The sequence below is a fragment of the Salmo salar genome, chromosome ssa14, assembly GCF_905237065.1.
Source record: "Salmo salar chromosome ssa14, Ssal_v3.1, whole genome shotgun sequence".
NCBI classification, from domain to species: domain Eukaryota; kingdom Metazoa; phylum Chordata; class Actinopteri; order Salmoniformes; family Salmonidae; genus Salmo; species Salmo salar.
In genome coordinates, this window is record NC_059455.1 from 44,119,371 (window position 1) to 44,138,833 (window position 19,463).

Below are 19,463 nucleotides of genomic sequence, written 5' to 3' on the forward strand. Positions count from 1 at the left end.
GAGACCATATGCTGGTGCGGTTGGCCCTGGGTTCCTCCTAATGCAAGACAATGCTAGACCTCATGTGGCTGGAGTGTGTCAGCAGTTCCTGCAAGAGGAAGGCATTGATGCTATGGACTGGCCGCCCGTTCCCCAGACCTGAATCCAATTGAGCACATCTGGGACATCATGTCTCACTCCATCCACCAACGCCACGTTGCACCACAGGCTGTCCAGGAGTTGGCGGATGCTTTAGTCCAGGTCTGGGAGGAGATCCCTCAGGAGATCATCCGCCACCTCATCAGGAGCATGCCAAGGCGTTGTAGGGAGGTCATACAGGCACATGGAGGCCACACACACTACTGAGCCTCATTTGGACTTGTTGTAAGGACATTACATCAAAGTTGGATCAGCCTGTAGTGTGGTTTTCCACTTTAATTTTGAGTGTGACTCCAAATCCAGACCTCCATGGGTTGATAAATTGGATTTCCATTGACAATTTTTGTGATTTTGTTGTCAGCACATTCAACTATGTAAAGAAAAAAGTATTTCATAAGATTATTTCATTCATTCAGATCTAGGATGTGTTATTTTAGTGTTCCCTTTATTTTTTGGAGCAGTGTATATACAAAAAAAAAAAGTGTAATTTCATTTTTTTTTAATCACAAAAGTAGTGCACTGGGCCTTTACTAGTTCTGTATTAGTGGACCTATATTAAAAATAAATAACCAAACCGTCACAAAAGTTCCTACATTTTATTAAGGTAATATCAAATGCCAAGCCACGTTTTATAAGCAAAATACAAGCAAGACAATGCAGTAAACATAACATTACAGTTGGAACTTAACTTGGACAAAGAAAATGACAACAGAATCAAACAAATCACTTGCGAACTGGTTTAAATCTTCACAAAAGTTTTGAACAGGCTATATTGCAGCAATTACCAAGAAGTGCTAGTGTCTACCGTACTAACCAATGACAGCAATAGGCTAATAATATTTATTTTTACAAAAGGCCTACTTATAACCTCTTAAACTAAATACGGAGCACACAATTAAAGACAGATCAAACATAATTTAGCCAATGAAAATGTCTCAACAGAATGAAAAGAAAACACGCTAAAATATCTGGTTTAGATGAATAAATAGGCTACACTAATATTGATATACAATAATACTATTCATGATTAAATAAATTATAAATACAAAATAACTAAAAGTTTGAATACCTGAATAATAAGTTGCACAGTAGCCTGCATTTGGCCATTTGTGTTCTATTAAAAAAGATTATGCTAATGTATTTTATCATGTAAATGACGTAGAACTGCATTTATAACCCCCCCATATCTTCCCACGGTTATGCCTGACCACTGTGACTGACCCCAAATTAAGAAAAATGTGGATTAGTGCAGACTCAGTGACCATAGTCTAGCTATTGAGCGAGGCCACCATAGGCTGTCGAGGGAAGACAGGCTGTGTGCACACTGCCCACAAAATGAGGTGGAAACTGAGCTGCACTTCCTAACCTCCTGCCAAATGTGGGACCCCATTACAGACACATATTTCTGTTAATTTATTTTCCCTTTCATACTTAAACTATTTGCACATTGTTACAACACTAGACAATATTATAACATTTGAAATGCCTATTCTTTTGAAACTGTTCATTTCTAGTTATTTCATTTATTCTCTCTCTCCCTCAGACTCAATGAGAGAATGTTAGAGGTTAGTTTCCCCACCTCACACTGCTGCCACCTTGTGGCTGAACGACTTGTTTATTACTAATGCATGACAGGAGAGAATAGGATAGGACAGGAGAATTCTGATTAATGTTATGGCTCGGACCATGCAGCTACAAAATGTATTTCAAATTGGGAGTGGTAAACTGCATGGCACACAGTTTGTTCTTCCACTGTGCAGCCGTCATCTAGAGACTGGGTGAGCGTGCACACTCCCAAGTTCTCTCTGGTCAGGTCACATGACCTTAATGACACCTATTGTCAACGTCCACGTATTGACAGACCGTAATGAAGTTGCTTTAAGTAGATATGTGATGGTCTTGGAGGGCTGCTACATTATCTCTACGTAAACGTTTCGAATTGCACGAATTTAAGTAAAACGGGAAAGGGGTGTGGGGGTAGGCAGACCCGTTTATCAACTGCAGCCCCTCATGACGAGTTCAGATTTTTTTGTGGCTCCTACCCGCATCAGAATTGCCCATCCCCGATGTAGGCTCTACCCTCACTCTATCTGCGAGCTGTTGGCTAGAGATCACATGCATGCCAGTACCAGAGTGGGCACACTTACTATATAACGCAACATTTGTGACATTACCAGCAGTCGAGTTTAAAATGCGACGGAAACCCATTTAACTTATCATTTTTAATTCGGCACACTGGAATTAAATCGCAAAAGTAATTTTTATATGCACTGTGTCATCACAGCCTTTTATCCGCAATAAGTCCATTTGATGGAAACATCCTCTGGTGGGTGTTTTTATGCAAATTTTTTAATATTCGCATGAAAATCTGTGGCCAATTGGAAGGAAAGCTAGCTACAGACTAAACATTCCTACTAACCGCTTAGATGAATAGGACTCCATCAGTGGTTTCTGAATAACCTCGTACTGGGAGGGAGGAGGTGCTCTGAAAACAAGAACATCCTCACATGGCTACCATAGTAAGATCATTTAACACAAATGAAGAACAGAATGTTCTGTGTTTGTTCTGTCCGCTGAAGCCTGGGTGGTGTTCAGTGGGCATGACATGAAATAAAGCCTGAAACGGAATACAGAGAGGCACCATCTTAGTCCAATAGTATTTTTTTTTCTCCATTGCAAAAACGTTTTGCTACGATGTGCACTAATAAACACGACCACGTTTCCCAGTACATGTTTTTACATGTAGCCTACTGTATGTGGCAAAAGACAGTCAAAACTCAATGTAGAATAAATCTTTAATAAATACTTTGCCATTAGATTCCCATGTTTACATGCTATTATTATTATTATTATTATTATTATTATTATTATTATAATTATGATCATCCTCCACCGGTCCAGTCACAGAGCGGAGGCTCAGCCCAGTCACAGAGCGGAGGCTCAGCCCAGGCCACATCGGACTACAAAACAGGAGCGGCCCACAGAACCACGGTCAGTATGAGAAAATATATACTGAACCAAAATGTATAACGCAACATGTAAAGGGTTGGTCCCATGTTTCATGAGCTGAAATAAAAAAAAGATCCCAGAAATGTTCCATAAGCACAAACCATCCAACTGAAGGGTGTGGCACATCAAGAATCTGATTAAACAGCATTATATTTACACAGGTGCACCTTGTGCTGGGGACAATAAAAGGCCACTCTAAAATGTGCATTTTTGTCACACAACACAACCATCAGATGTCTCAAGTTGAGGGAAAATGCAATTGGCATGCTGACTGCAAGAATGTCCACCAGAGCTGAATGTTCATTTCTCTAGCGCTCTGATGAAGACCTTGAGGCTGATACGTGAAGCTTAATAAAGAGCAGTGATACAAGCAAGAGCAGTGTGTGGGTCTCTTCTTTTTTCTCATAATTTCTCTACCATAAGCCGGCTCCAACTGGCCTCACAAAATGCAGGCCACGTATGATGACTTCAACATTGTGAACAGAGTGCCCCATGGTGGCGGTGGGGTTATGGCATGAGCGGCCATAAACTACAAACAACGAACACAATTGCATTTTATTGATGGCAATATGAATGCACAGAGATACCGTGGCGAGATCCTGAGGCCCACTGTTCTGCCATTCATCCATCACCCCATGTTTCAGCATAATAAAGGTATCTGTGACTAACAGATGCATATCTGTATTCCCAGTCATTTGAAATCCATAAATTAGGGCGTAATTTATTTATTTCAATTGACTGACTTCCTTAAATGATCTGTAACTCAGTAAAATCTTTGAAACTGTTGCATGTTGCGTTTCTATTTTTGTTCAGTATAGTTGCTCCACACTACTGTAGCAATCAGACCAGCAGGATCCCATCTCCTTTTAACATACACACTGAGTTTACAAAACATTAGGAACACCTGCTCTTTCCTTGACAGAGGGACCAGGTGAAAGCTATGATCCCTTATTGATGTCACTTGATAGATCCACTTCAATCAGTGTAGATGAAGGGGAGGAGACGGGTTAAAGAAGGATTTTTAAGCCTCGACATCATTGAGACATGGATTGTGTATGTGTGCCATTCAGAGGGTGAATGGACAAGACAAAACACGTAATTACCTTTGAACAGGGTATGGTAGTAGGTGACATGGATTGTGTATGTGTGCCATTCAGAGGGTGAATGGACAAGACAAAACACGTAATTACCTTTGAACAGGGTATGGTAGTAGGTGACATGGATTGTGTATGTGTGCCATTCAGAGGGTGAATGGACAAGACAAAAGATTTAGGCGTCTTAGAACAGGGTCAGGTAGTAGTATGGTAGTAGGTGCCAGGCGCACCGGTTTGTATCAACAACTGCAACACTGCTGTTTTTTTTTTATACTCAACAGTCTCCCGTGTGTATCAGAATGGTCCAACACCCAAAGGACATCCAGCCAACTTTACAACTGTGGGAAGCATTGGAGTCAATATGGGTCAGTATCCCTGTGAAACGCTCTCAACACCTTGTAGAGTTCATGCCCTGACCAAATGAGGTTGTGCTGAGAGAAAAAGGGGGACCAACTCAATATTAGGAAGGTTTTCCTAATGTTTTGTGCGCACACACACACACACACACACACACACACACACACACACACACACGTTAAGTAAACAAATGTTTGTACATTTACTGAAATACATGTTTGAACTGTAAATGTGTTGTGGCTGGTGCAGAATAAATTGTAATTATTCATGTAGGATTTTAGTCATTGGCTTTACTGTCCTTAAGTGTGTTGTTGGTCCAATTCAATATGACCTGCGCATTGGCATATCTATTCCCTATGTGGTGTACTACTTTTGACCAGGGCCCATAGGGTGCCAGTTGAGACACACAGGTAGAACAGAAATCAAAGTTAATGGCCTCACTGCTAACCCAGTTGAAATGACTGGTTGGCATAACAACAACATGTATTGCTTAGAACATTCAATTATGCTAGTGATGTCATCTATTGATAAAATTTCAACAAAATTAACAGCTTATTGTTAAATCGAACTGACCATTGAGAAATGAGTTTTTAAATGCAAAGCTGGACATTCAATAAATCCCCAAAATGTTGAAGAAATCCACAAATAAAAACATTGGAACATCTAAGTGTTATAAGCTATTCAAAATAGCACTTAAACTTTGCAAAAAAAAAAAGTTTAAGTAGTCAAACAAATTAACAAAAACAAACAAGATTGTGATCATGAAAAAGGAAACTATGACATATTTTATATCACTATCATGCACACGCACCCTCACACATAAGGATGGCTCTGTTGCGGAAAGTATCTTGATGCTGTATTGTTATCCTTCATGTTCTAATACTTTAATGTTACCCCTTCCTTGTGTTTCTTGCAATAAAAAAACAAACATGGCACAAAAAAAGTTAATAATTTGACTAAATAGAAATTCTGAAAATGTCCAACATTTTGACACCAATCAGTCCTATTTGGTCATTTCAATGCACTTGAGGCTCATTTACAAAAAAATCTATTGTTTCAAAAGTACAACAGCAAAGACACAGTAGTATCTGCAACACCATTGCAGTCAAAGACAGACTGACAGAAACGGGAGCTAAAACCACATTTGCAGCCATGTCTAATGCCACACAACATTTAACCTTCACTATCCTACCGCAGAACAACAAATGATATGAATTTTTACTGACCTAATAATTTTACTACAGACCGTTTTATTAACAATATCAGTGCTCACATTGATACCAACATTACAGATCAGGAAACTTATTCACTAAGTATTTTAGAGTAGGAATGCTGATCTTGGATCAGGTTGTTCCCCGACCATATAATCATATTCACTATGATGTAACAGGCAACACTGATCCTAGATCAGCACTCAAGACACTTTGTGAATAAAGAACCAGAAACCGTCTATGGGAAAGTTGTTAACAAAACTAGTCATGCCAGTCTGTGTGTTAACTACGGCTGTTAACAGAACTACAGTCATGCCAGTCTGTGTGTTAACTACGGCTGTTAACAGAACTACAGTCATGCCAGTCTGTGTGTTAACTACGGCTGTTAACAGAACTACAGTCATGCCAGTCTGTGTGTTAACTACGGCTGTTAACAGAACTACAGTCATGCCAGTCTGTGTGTTAACTACGGCTGTTAACAGAACTACAGTCATGCCAGTCTGTGTGTTAACTACGGCTGTTAACAGAACTACAGTCATGCCAGTCTTAACTACGGCTGTTAACAGAACTACAGTCATGCCAGTCTGTGTGTTAACTACGGCTGTTTACAGAACTACAGTCATGCTAGTCTGTGTGTTAACTACGGCTGTGCCTAGATTCACATAGAAGAGGGTTGTGAGGAGTAGAATTAGAAAACAAGACTAAAATGACTTAAGGCTCCAATAGCAGCGAAAGCAACAATTACAGACCCACCTCAGACAGTCAGACAACAGTCTTCATACAGGTTGTAATATATTAATATGAAGACAACGTCACTTCCAAGGCAACATTTCTCTGGAATAAAAACTTCAAGCACAACTAGCCTTAAGTGTGTGATGAACACTGGAAACATATCCAACCCAAGAGGTCCTGTACTGTCTGTCTGCTAGTCTAATGGAACAGACGACAGAAAGGTAAACATTGGAAAAACTAAAGTGGTTTACACACAACTCAGTTAAATGTGATATTCAATGGAATAGAGGTTGGTCAGTCAAATGTTAGGTTCAAGTCCCTCTAGAAAAATAGTTAAAGGTTAATGTCTATTGTGCTGTCCCCATCTGGATGGGTTGTGGTTCTTAGATGGATCTTCAGAGGCTCTCCTCAAGTTCTACAGTGTTTGACTCCCAAATGGCACGCTCTTCCCTTTATAGTGCACCAGAGGCTGGTCAAAAGTAGGGCACTATAAAGGGAATAGGGGCCATTTTGGAGGCATACAGTAACTTCTCTCCCAGCTTTGGACACACACACACAGAGGAAGACCTGCTTTCTCATCTGCCATATTTAGACAATAAAATCAGTCACAACAGAAGTTTGGTAGCTTGTAAACTGGCCAGCAGAACTATGTTGTTGACTCCCTCTCTAAGGGAAAGAACAGTTGTTGTCAGAGTGGGTTGCATCACAAATGGTACCCTATTCCCTAGTGGGCCCTGGTCAAAAGAAGTGCACCATATAGGGACTAGGGTGCCATTTTGGACAAATAAATCACACAGAGCTTAGTAACAGTTCAGATAACCTTGGACCTTCACTCCAACCAGATCCCGCCCATGTGGGACGGATGGGTGTGCTGCATAGCTCTCTGGCAGGAACTCTACATCCCCACCTCCTTTATCCTCTTCCTGGTTCTCAAGACTCTCAGGGCAGAGATCAGCTCAACCAAGAGAGTCTCTCTCTCTCTACACACACACACACACACACACACACACACACACACACACACACACACACACACACCTCAGCGGCTTCAGATAAACCACAGCCCACGAGGTGTTCAGACACAGACAAACACGTGCATCTTCCCTGCCAGAAGAAGAGGCCACTCATCTGGGTACATGTGTGAAAGTAATGGTTCACTTGTTTGGGCTCAGGGGGAGCAAGTGTGGAGTTTGTGCCCCCAGGCTGGTGTTATACACAGCTGCCATCCAGTAGCAGCTCCTTGCCCTCGGCCCCGCTACTGGGAGGGCTGTGTGAGTGGCTCTGGGCCCCGTTGTTGTGTTTCTTGTAGCCTCCCGGCCGGATCCCCGGACCACTGTGCTCTGGGATGAACAGGGCTACTAACAGAGATAGCAGTACGGAGCACGCCCCGAACAGGAAGGGAGGGCCGGGGATGATGGAACTCTGGAGGAAGAGAGAGAGGGGCATAGAAACTGATGATTAATGGGAAGGGTCTTTGTGAAAGGGGGATGTGTGTGTTTTAACAAAGTGCCCAACAACAGTTCCTTCAGTCAGATGTACAGTAGGTAGGAGATTATGAATGAGTGTCTGAAGGCTGAGACCTCCATGTTCTTATAGGCGAGTGACACCATGATATCAATACTGTTGGATCTAAATAGTGTTTGAATATATACTCTTATAACATTGTCTCTCAGTCCTGTCCCATACACTCCTCCACGGTCTCACCTTGTCAGTGGGGTTGGCCGTGTATGTGTGTGTCCTATATCCTCCATGGTCTCACCTCATCAGTGGGGTTGGCCGTGTATGTGTGTGTCCTATATCCTCCATGGTCTCACCTCATCAGTGGGGTTGGCCGTGTATGTGTGTGTCCTATATCCTCCATGGTCTCACCTCATCAGTGGGGTTGGCCGTGTATGTGTGTGTCCTATATCCTCCATGGTCTCACCTCATCAGTGGGGTTGGCCGTGTATGTGTGTGTCCTATATCCTCCATGGTCTCACCTCATCAGCAGGGTTGGCCATGTTAGGTTTGGGTTCTTTCCCAGGGCTGTCTACAGCGTCCAGATCAGTCAGCTCCACATGGAACAGGTAGAATATAAAGCCATAGAAGGCCGGGCCCAGCCCATTACACAGACCACGGATACCTGTTATCACCCCCTGGACAACACCTAGGAGACGGATACAAAGCCATTCAATCAAGATGCACTTTCAGCAAGGGATGGGTGGTAAACCCTATTTCACTAAATACCAGTATTGATGCATGGATCAGTCTGGGTTTTTACTTTACATATCGCTATTTCAATGTTTGGTTTGTTACATCTAAAATAAATGTAATAACTGAGTAATGAAACTCAAATGATGGTAAGTCTGTTCCTACCAGCAGTAAGAGGGGGCTGACAGTGGTCTGTTCCTACCAGCAGTAAGAGGGGGCTGACAGTGGTCTGTTCCTACCAGCAGTAAGAGGGGGCTGACAGTGGTCTGTTCCTACCAGCAGTAAGAGGGGGCTGACAGTGGTCTGTTCCTACCAGCAGTAAGAGGGGGCTGACAGTGGTCTGTTCCTACCAGCAGTAAGAGGGGGCTGACAGTGGTCTGTTCCTACCAGCAGTAAGAGGGTGCTGACAGTGGTCTGTTCCTACCAGCAGTAAGAGGGGGCTGACAGTGGTCTGTTCCTACCAGCAGTAAGAGGGGGCTGACAGTGGTCTGTTCCTACCAGCAGTAAGAGGGGGCTGACAGTGGTCTGTTCCTACCAGCAGTAAGAGGGGGCCGACAGTGGTCTGTTCCTACCAGCAGTAAGAGGGTGCCGACAGTGGTCTGTTCCTACCAGCAGTAAGAGGGGGCCGACAGTGGTCTGTTCCTACCAGCAGTAAGAGGGGGCCGACAGTGGTCTGTTCCTACCAGCAGTAAGAGGGGGCCGACAGTGGTCTGTTCCTACCAGCAGTAAGAGGGGGCCGACAGTGGTCTGTTACTACCAGCAGTAAGAGGGGGCCGACAGTGGTCTGTTCCTACCAGCAGTAAGAGGGGGCCGACAGTGGTCTGTTCCTACCAGCAGTAAGAGGGGGCTGACAGTGGTCTGTTACTACCAGCAGTAAGAGGGGGCTGACAGTGGTCTGTTACTACCAGCAGTAAGAGGGGGCTGACAGTGGTCTGTTACTACCAGCAGTAAGAGGGGGCTGACAGTGGTCTGTTACTACCAGCAGTAAGAGGGGGCCGACAGTGGTCTGTTACTACCAGCAGTAAGAGGGGGCTGACAGTGGTCTGTTCCTACCAGCAGTAAGAGGGGGCTGACAGTGGTCTGTTCCTACCAGCAGTAAGAGGGGGCTGACAGTGGTCTGTTACTACCAGCAGTAAGAGGGGGCTGACAGTGGTCTGTTACTACCAGCAGTAAGAGGGGGCCGACAGTGGTCTGTTCCTACCAGCAGTAAGAGGGGGCTGACAGTGGTCTGTTCCTACCAGCAGTAAGAGGGCGCCGACAGTGGTCTGTTCCTACCAGCAGTAAGAGATTTGGGTGCACATTCACCTTTTCAATGAATAATGCCTGTGAACAGAACATCCCTGGTCATCCCTACTGCCTCTGATCTGGCAGACTAACTAAACGCACATGCTTCGTTTGTAAATGTCTCAATGTTGGAGTGTGCCCATGGCATTCCATAAATTAAAGAAATAATAATATACTGCTCAAAAAAATAAAGGGAACACTAAAATAACACATCCTAGATCTGAATGAATGAAATAATCTTATTAAATACTTTTTTCTTTACATAGTTGAATGTGCTGACAACAAAATCACACAAAAATAATCAATGGAAATCCAATTTATCAACCCATGGAGGTCTGGATTTGGAGTCACACTCAAAATTAAAGTGGAAAACCATACTACAGGCTGATCCAACTTTGATGTAATGTCCTTAAAACAAGTCAAAATAAGGCTCAGTAGTGTGTGTGTGGCCTCCACGTGCCTGTATGACCTCCCTACAACGCCTGGGCATGCTCCTGATGAGGTGGCGGATGGTCTCCTGAGGGATCTCCTCCCAGACCTGAACTAAAGCATCCGCCAACTCCTGGACAGTCTGTGGTGCAACGTGGCGTTGGTGGATGGAGCGAGACATGATGTCCCAGATGTGCTCAATTGGATTCAGGTCTGGGGAACGGGCGGGCCAGTCCATAGCATCAATGCCTTCCACTTGCAGGAACTGCTGACACACTCCAGCCACATGAGGTCTAGCATTGTCTTGCATTAGGAGGAACCCAGGGCCAACCGCACCAGCATATGGTCTCGCAAGGGGTCTGAGGATCTCATCTCGGTACCTAATGGCAGTCAGGCTACCTCTGGCGAGCACATGGAGGGCTCTGCGGACCCCAAAGAAATGCCACCCCACACCATGACTGACCCACCGCCAAACCGGTCATGCTGGAGGATGTTGCAGGCAGCAGAACATTCTCCACGGCGTCTCCAGACTCTCATGTCTGTCACGTGCTCAGTGTGAAACTGCTTTCATCTGTGAAGAGCACAGGGCGCCAGTGGCGAATTTGCCAATCTTGGTGTTCTCTGGCAAATGCCAAACGTCCTGCACGGTGTTGGGCTGTAAGCACAACCCCCACCTGTGGACGTCGGGCCCTCATACCACCCTCATGGAGTCTGTTTCTGACCGTTTGAGCAGACACATGCACATTTGTGGCCTGCTGGAGGTCATTTTGCAGGGCTCTAGCAGTGCTTCTCCTGCTCCTCCGTGCACAAAGGCGGAGGTAGCGGTCTTGCTGCTGGGTTGTTGCCCTCCTACGGCCTCCTCCACGTCTCCTGATGTACTGGCCTGTCTCCTGGTAGCGCCTCCATGCTCTGGACACTACGCTGACAGACACAGCAAACCTTCTTGCCACAGCTCGCATTGATGTGCCATCCTGGATGAGCTGCACTACCTGAGCCACTTGTGTGGGTTGTAGACTCCGTCTCATGCTACCACTAGAGTGAAAGCACCGCCAGCATTCAAAAGTGACCAAAACATCAGCCAGGAAGCATAGGAACTGAGAAGTGGTCTGTGGTCCCCACCTGCAGAACCACTCCTTTATTGGGGGTGTCTTGCTCATTGCCTATAATTTCCACCTGTTGTCTATTCCATTTGCACAACAGCATGTGAAATGTATTGTCAATCAGTGTTGCTTCCTAAGTGGACAGTTTGATTTCATAGAAGTGTGATTGACTTGGAGTTACATTGTGTTGTTTAAGTGTTCCCTTTATTTTTTTGAGCAGTGTATAATTAAAAAAAAAAAAGTGTTCTGGTTTGCTTAATATAAGGAATTGAAATTAATTTCAAAATTTACTTTTGATAATTCAGTATATTTTAAACCAAATACTTTTACTCATGTAGAATTTTACTGGGTGACTTTTACTTGAGTCATTTTCCATTTAAGGTATCTTTACTTTTACTGAAGTATGATTGTTGGGTACTTTTTCCACCACTGCCTGTGAGTTATAACTAGTGGCATAGCACCCCAAAAACATACAGATATTCATTTGTGTTACGGTATTGAAAAATCATACCATTGGTATTTCAAAATACCCCCGTATATGGTCTTGAATATGTAGGTTGCAATCTTGAGAGCAAGTCTACTAGACTAAGCATTGTACATGATCTGGAATAACATTTCAGATCTGAGGGGGTCAATTTATGATTGGGCAGTCTCATATTGAGGCTAATACAGTTTTTGGTAGTATTAGCTCACCCTGCTGGTCGGGGTCTGCGTTGCGGGACACGATGGCACTGACGGCTGGGAACGTAATGCTAGACATGGCCGCTACCGCTCCTGCTGCCCACATCATCCTGATGGGAGAGAGAGAACACAGACACACACAATTACACACACACACACACACCTCATCACACACTAGAGCCCTGCACAAGCATTGAATTTTAAAGACCGAGCCCTACCCATGCCCGTGACATTCAGGCTCTACCATACCCAGGCCTGATTGTTTCTGCTAAATTTAAAGCCCGGCCCTGCCCGAAACCACTTCCTCTGTTAGTAAATCCATTAGGTGCCCTCTCAGTCTGTCACTTGCTCCCTCTACACAGGCAGCTCGCCCTGCATGCACTCTGCTAATGGCGGCTCTGGGTCTGTGAGTAGCCATAGCAACGGCTCCACTTGGCCTGCTCAATGAAGAGACATGAGAGCAGTTAGCTATTTTTAAAAATCACTCAAAACTGACAAAACTCAAGGAACATTATTTTCTGTGAAATAATCTTTCGTGTTTTATATCTGACGAGGTTGAAGCACTTCTGACATCATGTTATGATCTTAGTCAGATATGACTGTACTGCAGCAGAGCACGAGCAAATGGATCAGCTTCAAAATGTTAGTGATCAATTTGGTGATACCAGAGCCCTACCCGTAACCTAGATATTGATGAAAAACAGGCCCGAAACCTCAGCTCGCGCCGCACCGCCCGAAACCTCAGCTCGCGCCGCACCGCCCGAAACCTCAGCTCGCGCCGCACCGCCCGAAACCTCAGCTCGCACCGTAACATCACTATAGAAAAAGTTACTTTTCATTTGAGTTGAATCTTTAACAAAGTATTTTCACACTCCAGAGAGGAAGCATGCAACAGACCAGAGTGTCATATAGTCAGGGGGCAGAAACCGGGATATCCTCCTCACAGAGATATCAGAGCAAGGACAAAACTGGCCAGTATTCAACTTCTCTTCACTGCAGCCATAACTAACAGTAACCACCATAAGACAACACAAACAGAGCATCAGAACTACTTTCTCTACCCTGTCCCCTTAGTCCCCTGTTCCACAAAAAGTTGTGGCCAGTATGTCAGGGTGGAGGTCAGGGTTAGTAGTTGTGGCCAGTATGTCAGGGTGGAGGTCAGGGTTAGTAGTTGTGGCCAGTATGTCAGGGTGGAGGTCAGGGTTAGTAGTTGTGGCCAGTATGTCAGGGTGGAGGTCAGGGTTAGTAGTTGTGGCCAGTATGTCAGGGTGGAGGTCAGGGTTAGTAGTTGTGGCCAGTATGTCAGGGTGGAGGTCAGGGTTAGTAGTTGTGGCCAGTATGTCAGGGTGGAGGTCAGGGTTAGTAGTTGTGGCCAGTATGTTAGGGTGGAGGTCAGGGTTAGTAGTTGTGGCCAGTATGTCAGGGTGGAGGTCAGGGTTAGTAGTTGTGGCCAGTATGTTAGGGTGGAGGTCAGGGTTAGTAGTTGTGGCCAGTATGTTAGGGTGGAGGTCAGGGTTAGTAGTTGTGGCCAGTATGTCAGGGTGGAGGTCAGGGTTAGTAGTTATGGCCAGTATGTTAGGGTGGAGGTCAGGGTTAGTAGTTGTGGCCAGTATGTTAGGGTGGAGGTCAGGGTTAGTAGTTATGGCCAGTATGTTAGGGTGGAGGTCAGGGTTAGTAGTTATGGCCAGTATGTTAGGGTGGAGGTCAGGGTTAGTAGTTATGGCCAGTATGTTAGGGTGGAGGTCAGGGTTAGTAGTTATGGCCAGTATGTTAGGGTGGAGGTCAGGGTTAGTAGTTATGGCCAGTATGTTAGGGTGGAGGTCAGGGTATAGTTATGGCCAGTATGTTAGGGTGGAGGTCAGGGTTATAGTTATGGCCAGTATGTTAGGGTGGAGGTCAGGGTTAGTTGTTATGGCCAGTATGTTAGGGTGGAGGTCAGGGTTAGTTGTTATGGCCAGTATGTTAGGGTGGAGGTCAGGGTTAGTTGTTATGGCCAGTATGTTAGGGTGGAGGTCAGGGTTAGTTATGGCCAGTATGTTAGGGTGGAGGTCAGGGTTAGTTATGGCCAGTATGTTAGGGTGGAGGTCAGGGTTAGTTATGGCCAGTATGTTAGGGTGGAGGTCAGGGTTAGTTGTTATGGCCAGTATGTTAGGGTGGAGGTCAGGGTTAGTTGTTATGGCCAGTATGTTAGGGTGGAGGTCAGGGTTAGTAGTTATGGCCAGTATGTCAGGGTGGAGGTCAGGGTTAGTTATGGCCAGTATGTTAGGGTGGAGGTCAGGGTTAGTTATGGCCAGTATGTTAGGGTGGAGGTCAGGGTTAGTTATGGCCAGTATGTTAGGGTGGAGGTCAGGGTTAGTTATGGCCAGTATGTTAGGGGTGGAGGTCAGGGTTAGTTATGGCCAGTATGTTAGGGTGGAGGTCAGGGTTAGTTATGGCCAGTATGTTAGGGTGGAGGTCAGGGTTAGTTGTTATGGCCAGTATGTTAGGGTGGAGGTCAGGGTTAGTTGTTATGGCCAGTATGTTAGGGTGGAGGTCAGGGTTAGTTGTTATGGCCAGTATGTTAGGGTGGAGGTCAGGGTTAGTTGTTATGGCCAGTATGTTAGGGTGGAGGTCAGGGTTAGTTGTTATGGCCAGTATGTTAGGGTGGAGGTCAGGGTTAGGTTATGGCCAGTATGTTAGGGTGGAGGTCAGGGTTAGTAGTTATGGCCAGTATGTTAGGGTGGAGGTCAGGGTTAGTAGTTATGGCCAGTATGTTAGGGTGGAGGTCAGGGTTAGTTATGGCCAGTATGTTAGGGTGGAGGTCAGGGTTAGTTATGGCCAGTATGTTAGGGTGGAGGTCAGGGTTAGTTATGGCCAGTATGTTAGGGTGGAGGTCAGGGTTAGTTATGGCCAGTATGTTAGGGTGGAGGTCAGGGTTAGTTATGGCCAGTATGTTAGGGTGGAGGTCAGGGTTAGTTATGGCCAGTATGTTAGGGTGGAGGTCAGGGTTAGTTATGGCCAGTATGTTAGGGTGGAGGTCAGGGTTAGTTATGGCCAGTATGTTAGGGTGGAGGTCAGGGTTAGTTATGGCCAGTATGTTAGGGTGGAGGTCAGGGTTAGTTATGGCCAGTATGTTAGGGTTAGTGATAGTATATTAAAAGGTAGTTAGTAATGACCATGGCTGTGATCTGAAGCCATACCAGGGTTAGTATATTCGATAGTAGGTAGTTGGTACTGACCATGGTTGAGATCCGAAGCCGTACCAGGCCAGCTGTAGTATCTGGAAGCCTAGGCCCAGTAGGATGGTGTTCTTATTCCCTATGGAGCGCATCAGAATCCCCAGAACCATTGTCTGACAAAGGGAACATAGCAGGTAGTCCAACAAAATCAGCCAATCAGTCATTCATTACAGATATGTCAACTCTGTCTCTGGGACCTATTGCGAGGCAGAATATCGATATGAAAAGTATAAAAACAACACAACGAGTGTCAAAAGTCACCAACCTGAGCAACAATGGAGAGGATGCCCACCACAGCTATGAAGGCAGCTACTGTCTCTGAACTGAACCTTTGTACCTGGGGGGAGAAGACACAGGTTAGAGAGACCTGGGGGGGGAAAGAAGACAGGTTAGAGAGACCTGGGGGGGAGGGGGAGAGACACAGGTTAGAGAGACCTGGGGGGGAGGGGGAGAAGACACAGGTTAGAGAGACCTGGGGGGGAGAAGACACAGGTTAAGAGACCTGGGGGGAGAAGACACAGGTTAGAGAGACCTGGGGGGAGGGGGAGAAGACACAGGTTAGAGAGACCTGGGGGGAGGGGGAGAAGACACAGGTTAGAGAGACCTGGGGGGGGGGGGAGAAGACACAGGTTAGAGAGACCTGGGGGGGAGGGGGAGAAGACACAGGTTAGAGAGACCTGGGGGGAGAAGACACAGGTTAGAGAGACCTGGGGGGGGGGGAGAGACACAGGTTAGAGAGACCTGGGGGGAGGGGGGAGAGACACAGGTTAGAGAGACCTGGGGGGGGGGAGAAGACACAGGTTAGAGAGACCTGGGGGGAGGGGGAGAAGACACAGGTTAGAGAGACCTGGGGGGGGAGAGACACAGGTTAGAGAGACCTGGGGGGAGGGGGGAGAGACACAGGTTAGAGAGACCTGGGGAGTGGGGGAGAGACACAGGTTAGAGAGACCTGGGGGGGGGGAGAAGACACAGGTTAGAGAGACCTGGGGGGGGGGAGAAGACACAGGTTAGAGAGACCTGGGGGAGGGGAGAAGACACAGGTTAAGAGACCTGGGGGGGGAGAAGACACAGGTTAGAGACCTGGGGGGGGGAGAAGACACAGGTTAGAGACCTGGGGGGGGGGAGAAGACACAGGTTAGAGAGACCTGGGGGGGGGGGAGAAGACACAGGTTAGAGACCTGGGGGGGGGAGAAGACACAGGTTAGAGACCTGGGGGGGGAGAAGACACAGGTTAGAGACCTGGGGGGGGGAAGACACAGGTTAGAGAGACCTGGGGGGGAGAAGACACAGGTTAGAGAGACCTGGGGGGGGGGAGAAGACACAGGTTAGAGACCTGGGGGGGGGCGGAGAAGACACGGGTTAGAGACCTGGCGGGTAGATTTTGTCATTGACAGGTAAGAATGTCTGTTTCAGCAGCCACATTGGCGGGTGGTCAGACAGCGTTTTGGAAAGGGAAAAAAAGTTCACCCAAAAGTTCATCCACGTGTAGAAGTTGGTTGAATTGACAAGAAAAGCTACTAAAGTGTGACTTTGTCCTCGTTTCTTTGCCAGCTGCACCGTTTTGGTAGCACGCTAGTTTTTTATTTATTTATTTTTTGTTAGGGCTGGGTAGGGCCTGTTTTTCATCAATATCTAGGTTACGGATCAGGCCTGTTTTTACGGGTTGGACCAATCACATTGCTACTTTTGGAACATTCACTCAACGCACTCTGGGTTTTAACAAAGTGAGGACAAGCAATTCCATCAGAACGTGTTATCGGACAGCTAGATACAGTGTACTTACCAAATACACATAGAAATGTGAGTTACAGATAAGTCACTCACTGAAAGCAAGTCTAAGACGCAGTAGATCTGTTCTGTGTGCGCCATTTCTATGCTTCTGTTTCATTTTTGCATCTTTTACATTCGGTTTTGTACACCAGCTTCAAAACAGCTGAAAATACAATATTTTTGGTTATGGAAAATATATTTCACAGCAGTTTAAAATGGTGCAATGATTCTCTACAATATATTGCCTTGTTTTGTCACAAACTGAAATTAGGCAAAACAGAAGTTTTGCAACCAGGAAATAGAGCGAAATCTGCATAATGCACCTTGGAAAGATGACAGTTAAAATCAGAATATAATATTAACATATATTATTGGTAAAAGAATAAATGGCAGAAGAATACTGAAGATTAAATAATGCTGTAATATTTTTCTCCCCCCCACACACATTATAGGCTACAGCCCCTTTAAGAGCTGACGTTGATTTTGTACCCTGTGTTGTGACTAGATCTTCTCACACTATACAAACCCATAATCAATAAACAGCTTATGAAGCTCTTTGCCTATAGATCACATATTGTAAACAAATAATCTGAACATTGTGTCAGTTAAAAAAAAAAAAAAAAAAAAAAAAAAAAAAAAATATACACATATTTTGTAATGGCATCCTTGACAAACTCTAATCAATGTGAAAAAAACAGCACACGTTTTTCTGCAAACATGCACATCATCTCTGTTTTGTGGCACCAATGTGAGGGGTTATGGCAGGGGAAAACGCTGTTGCAGTAGTCTAGTGTGTGGTGCGGAAAAAATGACAAGAGAACATGGGGAGCTTTGTGTTCACATTGCCCTAAAAAAAAATAGAAGGGAATCGGGTCCCGGGAATCAAGCGAACCGAACTCAGACCACCTCTCGAGATGGTCTCAGTTCAGTTTGATACGGGGGCTCTTTTGAGGGGTCCGAGTTCCTTTGGAGTGTTCACACTGCACAAAGGCTTAAGAGAACCGCACTGAGTTCACAACATGGTCTGAAAACACCAAGAGCCTTGCACACCTGGATTGTACAATATTTGCAGACCTGGATTGTAAAATATTTGCACATTATTCTTTTAAATTGTTCAAGCTCTGTCAAGTTGGTTGTTGATCATTGCTAGACAGCCATTTAAGTCTTGCGATAGATTTTTCAAGCCAATTTAAGTCAAAGCTATAACTAGGCCACTCAGGAACATTCAATGTTGTCTTGGTAAGCAACTTCAGTGTGTGATTATATGGCCTTGTGTTTAAGGTTATTGTCCTTCTGAAAGGTGAATTTATCTCCCAGTGTCTGGTGGAAAAACAGACCAGGTTTTCCTCTAGGATTTTGCTTAACTCCATTCTGTTTCTTTTTTTTATCCTGAAAAACTCCCCAGCCCTTAAAGATTACAAGCATACCCATAACATGATGCAGCCACCACTAGCTTGAAAATACAAAGAGTGGTACTCAGTGATGTGTTGTATTGGATTGCCCCAAACATAACACTTCGTATTCAAGACAAAGTTTATTTCTTTGCAGTTTTATTTTATTGCCTTGTTTCAAACAGGATACATATTCCAGCAATATGTGTACTCTGTACAGGCTTCCTTTTCAGTCTGTCATTTAGGTTAGTATTGTGGAGTAACTACAATGTTGATGCATCCTCAGGTTTCTACTATCACAGCCATTAAACTCGAACTGTTTTAAAGTTACCATTGGCCTCATGGTGAAATCCCTGAACAGTTTCCTTCCTTCCTCTCCGGAAACTGAGTTACGAAGGACGCCTGTTTTTGTAGTGACTGGGTGTATTGTTACACCATCGTGTAATTAATAACTTCACCATGCTCAAAGGGATATTATTAAATTTTTACCCATCTACCAATAGGTTTCCCTTCCTTGTGAGACATTTGAAAACCTCCCTGGTCTTTGTGGTTGAATCTGTGTTTGAAATTCACTGCTCGACTGAGGGACCTTACAGATCATTTTACATGTACAGAGATGAGGTAGTCTTTCAAAAAAAAATCATGTTCAACACTACACTATTGCACACAGAGTGAGTCCATGCAACCTGTGACTTGTTAAGCACATTTTTTTACTCCTGAACTTATTTAGGCTTGCCATAAGGAATGGGTTGAACACTGACTTGACTCCAGATGTTTCAGCTTTTCATTTTTGGATATAACTTCACCATGCTCAATGGCTGTGATATGATAATCCTGACTATAACCAAAAAATTTGATC

General features: G+C 45.0%; 1 protein-coding gene across 1 annotated transcript in view; it reads right to left on the reverse strand.

Moving 5' to 3' along the window:
• Positions 1-719: 719 nt before the first annotated feature.
• The window catches only part of LOC106569615 (hippocampus abundant transcript 1 protein), a 47,143-nt gene continuing 28,399 nt past the window's right edge, over positions 720-19,463 (reverse strand). The window contains exons 8-12 of the mRNA XM_014141157.2: positions 15,709-15,780; positions 15,444-15,556; positions 12,238-12,335; positions 8,521-8,687; positions 720-7,963 (exon numbers count right to left, since the gene is read on the reverse strand). Coding sequence (XP_013996632.1) covers positions 7,751-7,963; positions 8,521-8,687; positions 12,238-12,335; positions 15,444-15,556; positions 15,709-15,780 — 663 coding nt within the window. The 3' untranslated portion in view covers positions 720-7,750. The remainder of the gene's footprint in view (positions 7,964-8,520; positions 8,688-12,237; positions 12,336-15,443; positions 15,557-15,708; positions 15,781-19,463) is intronic.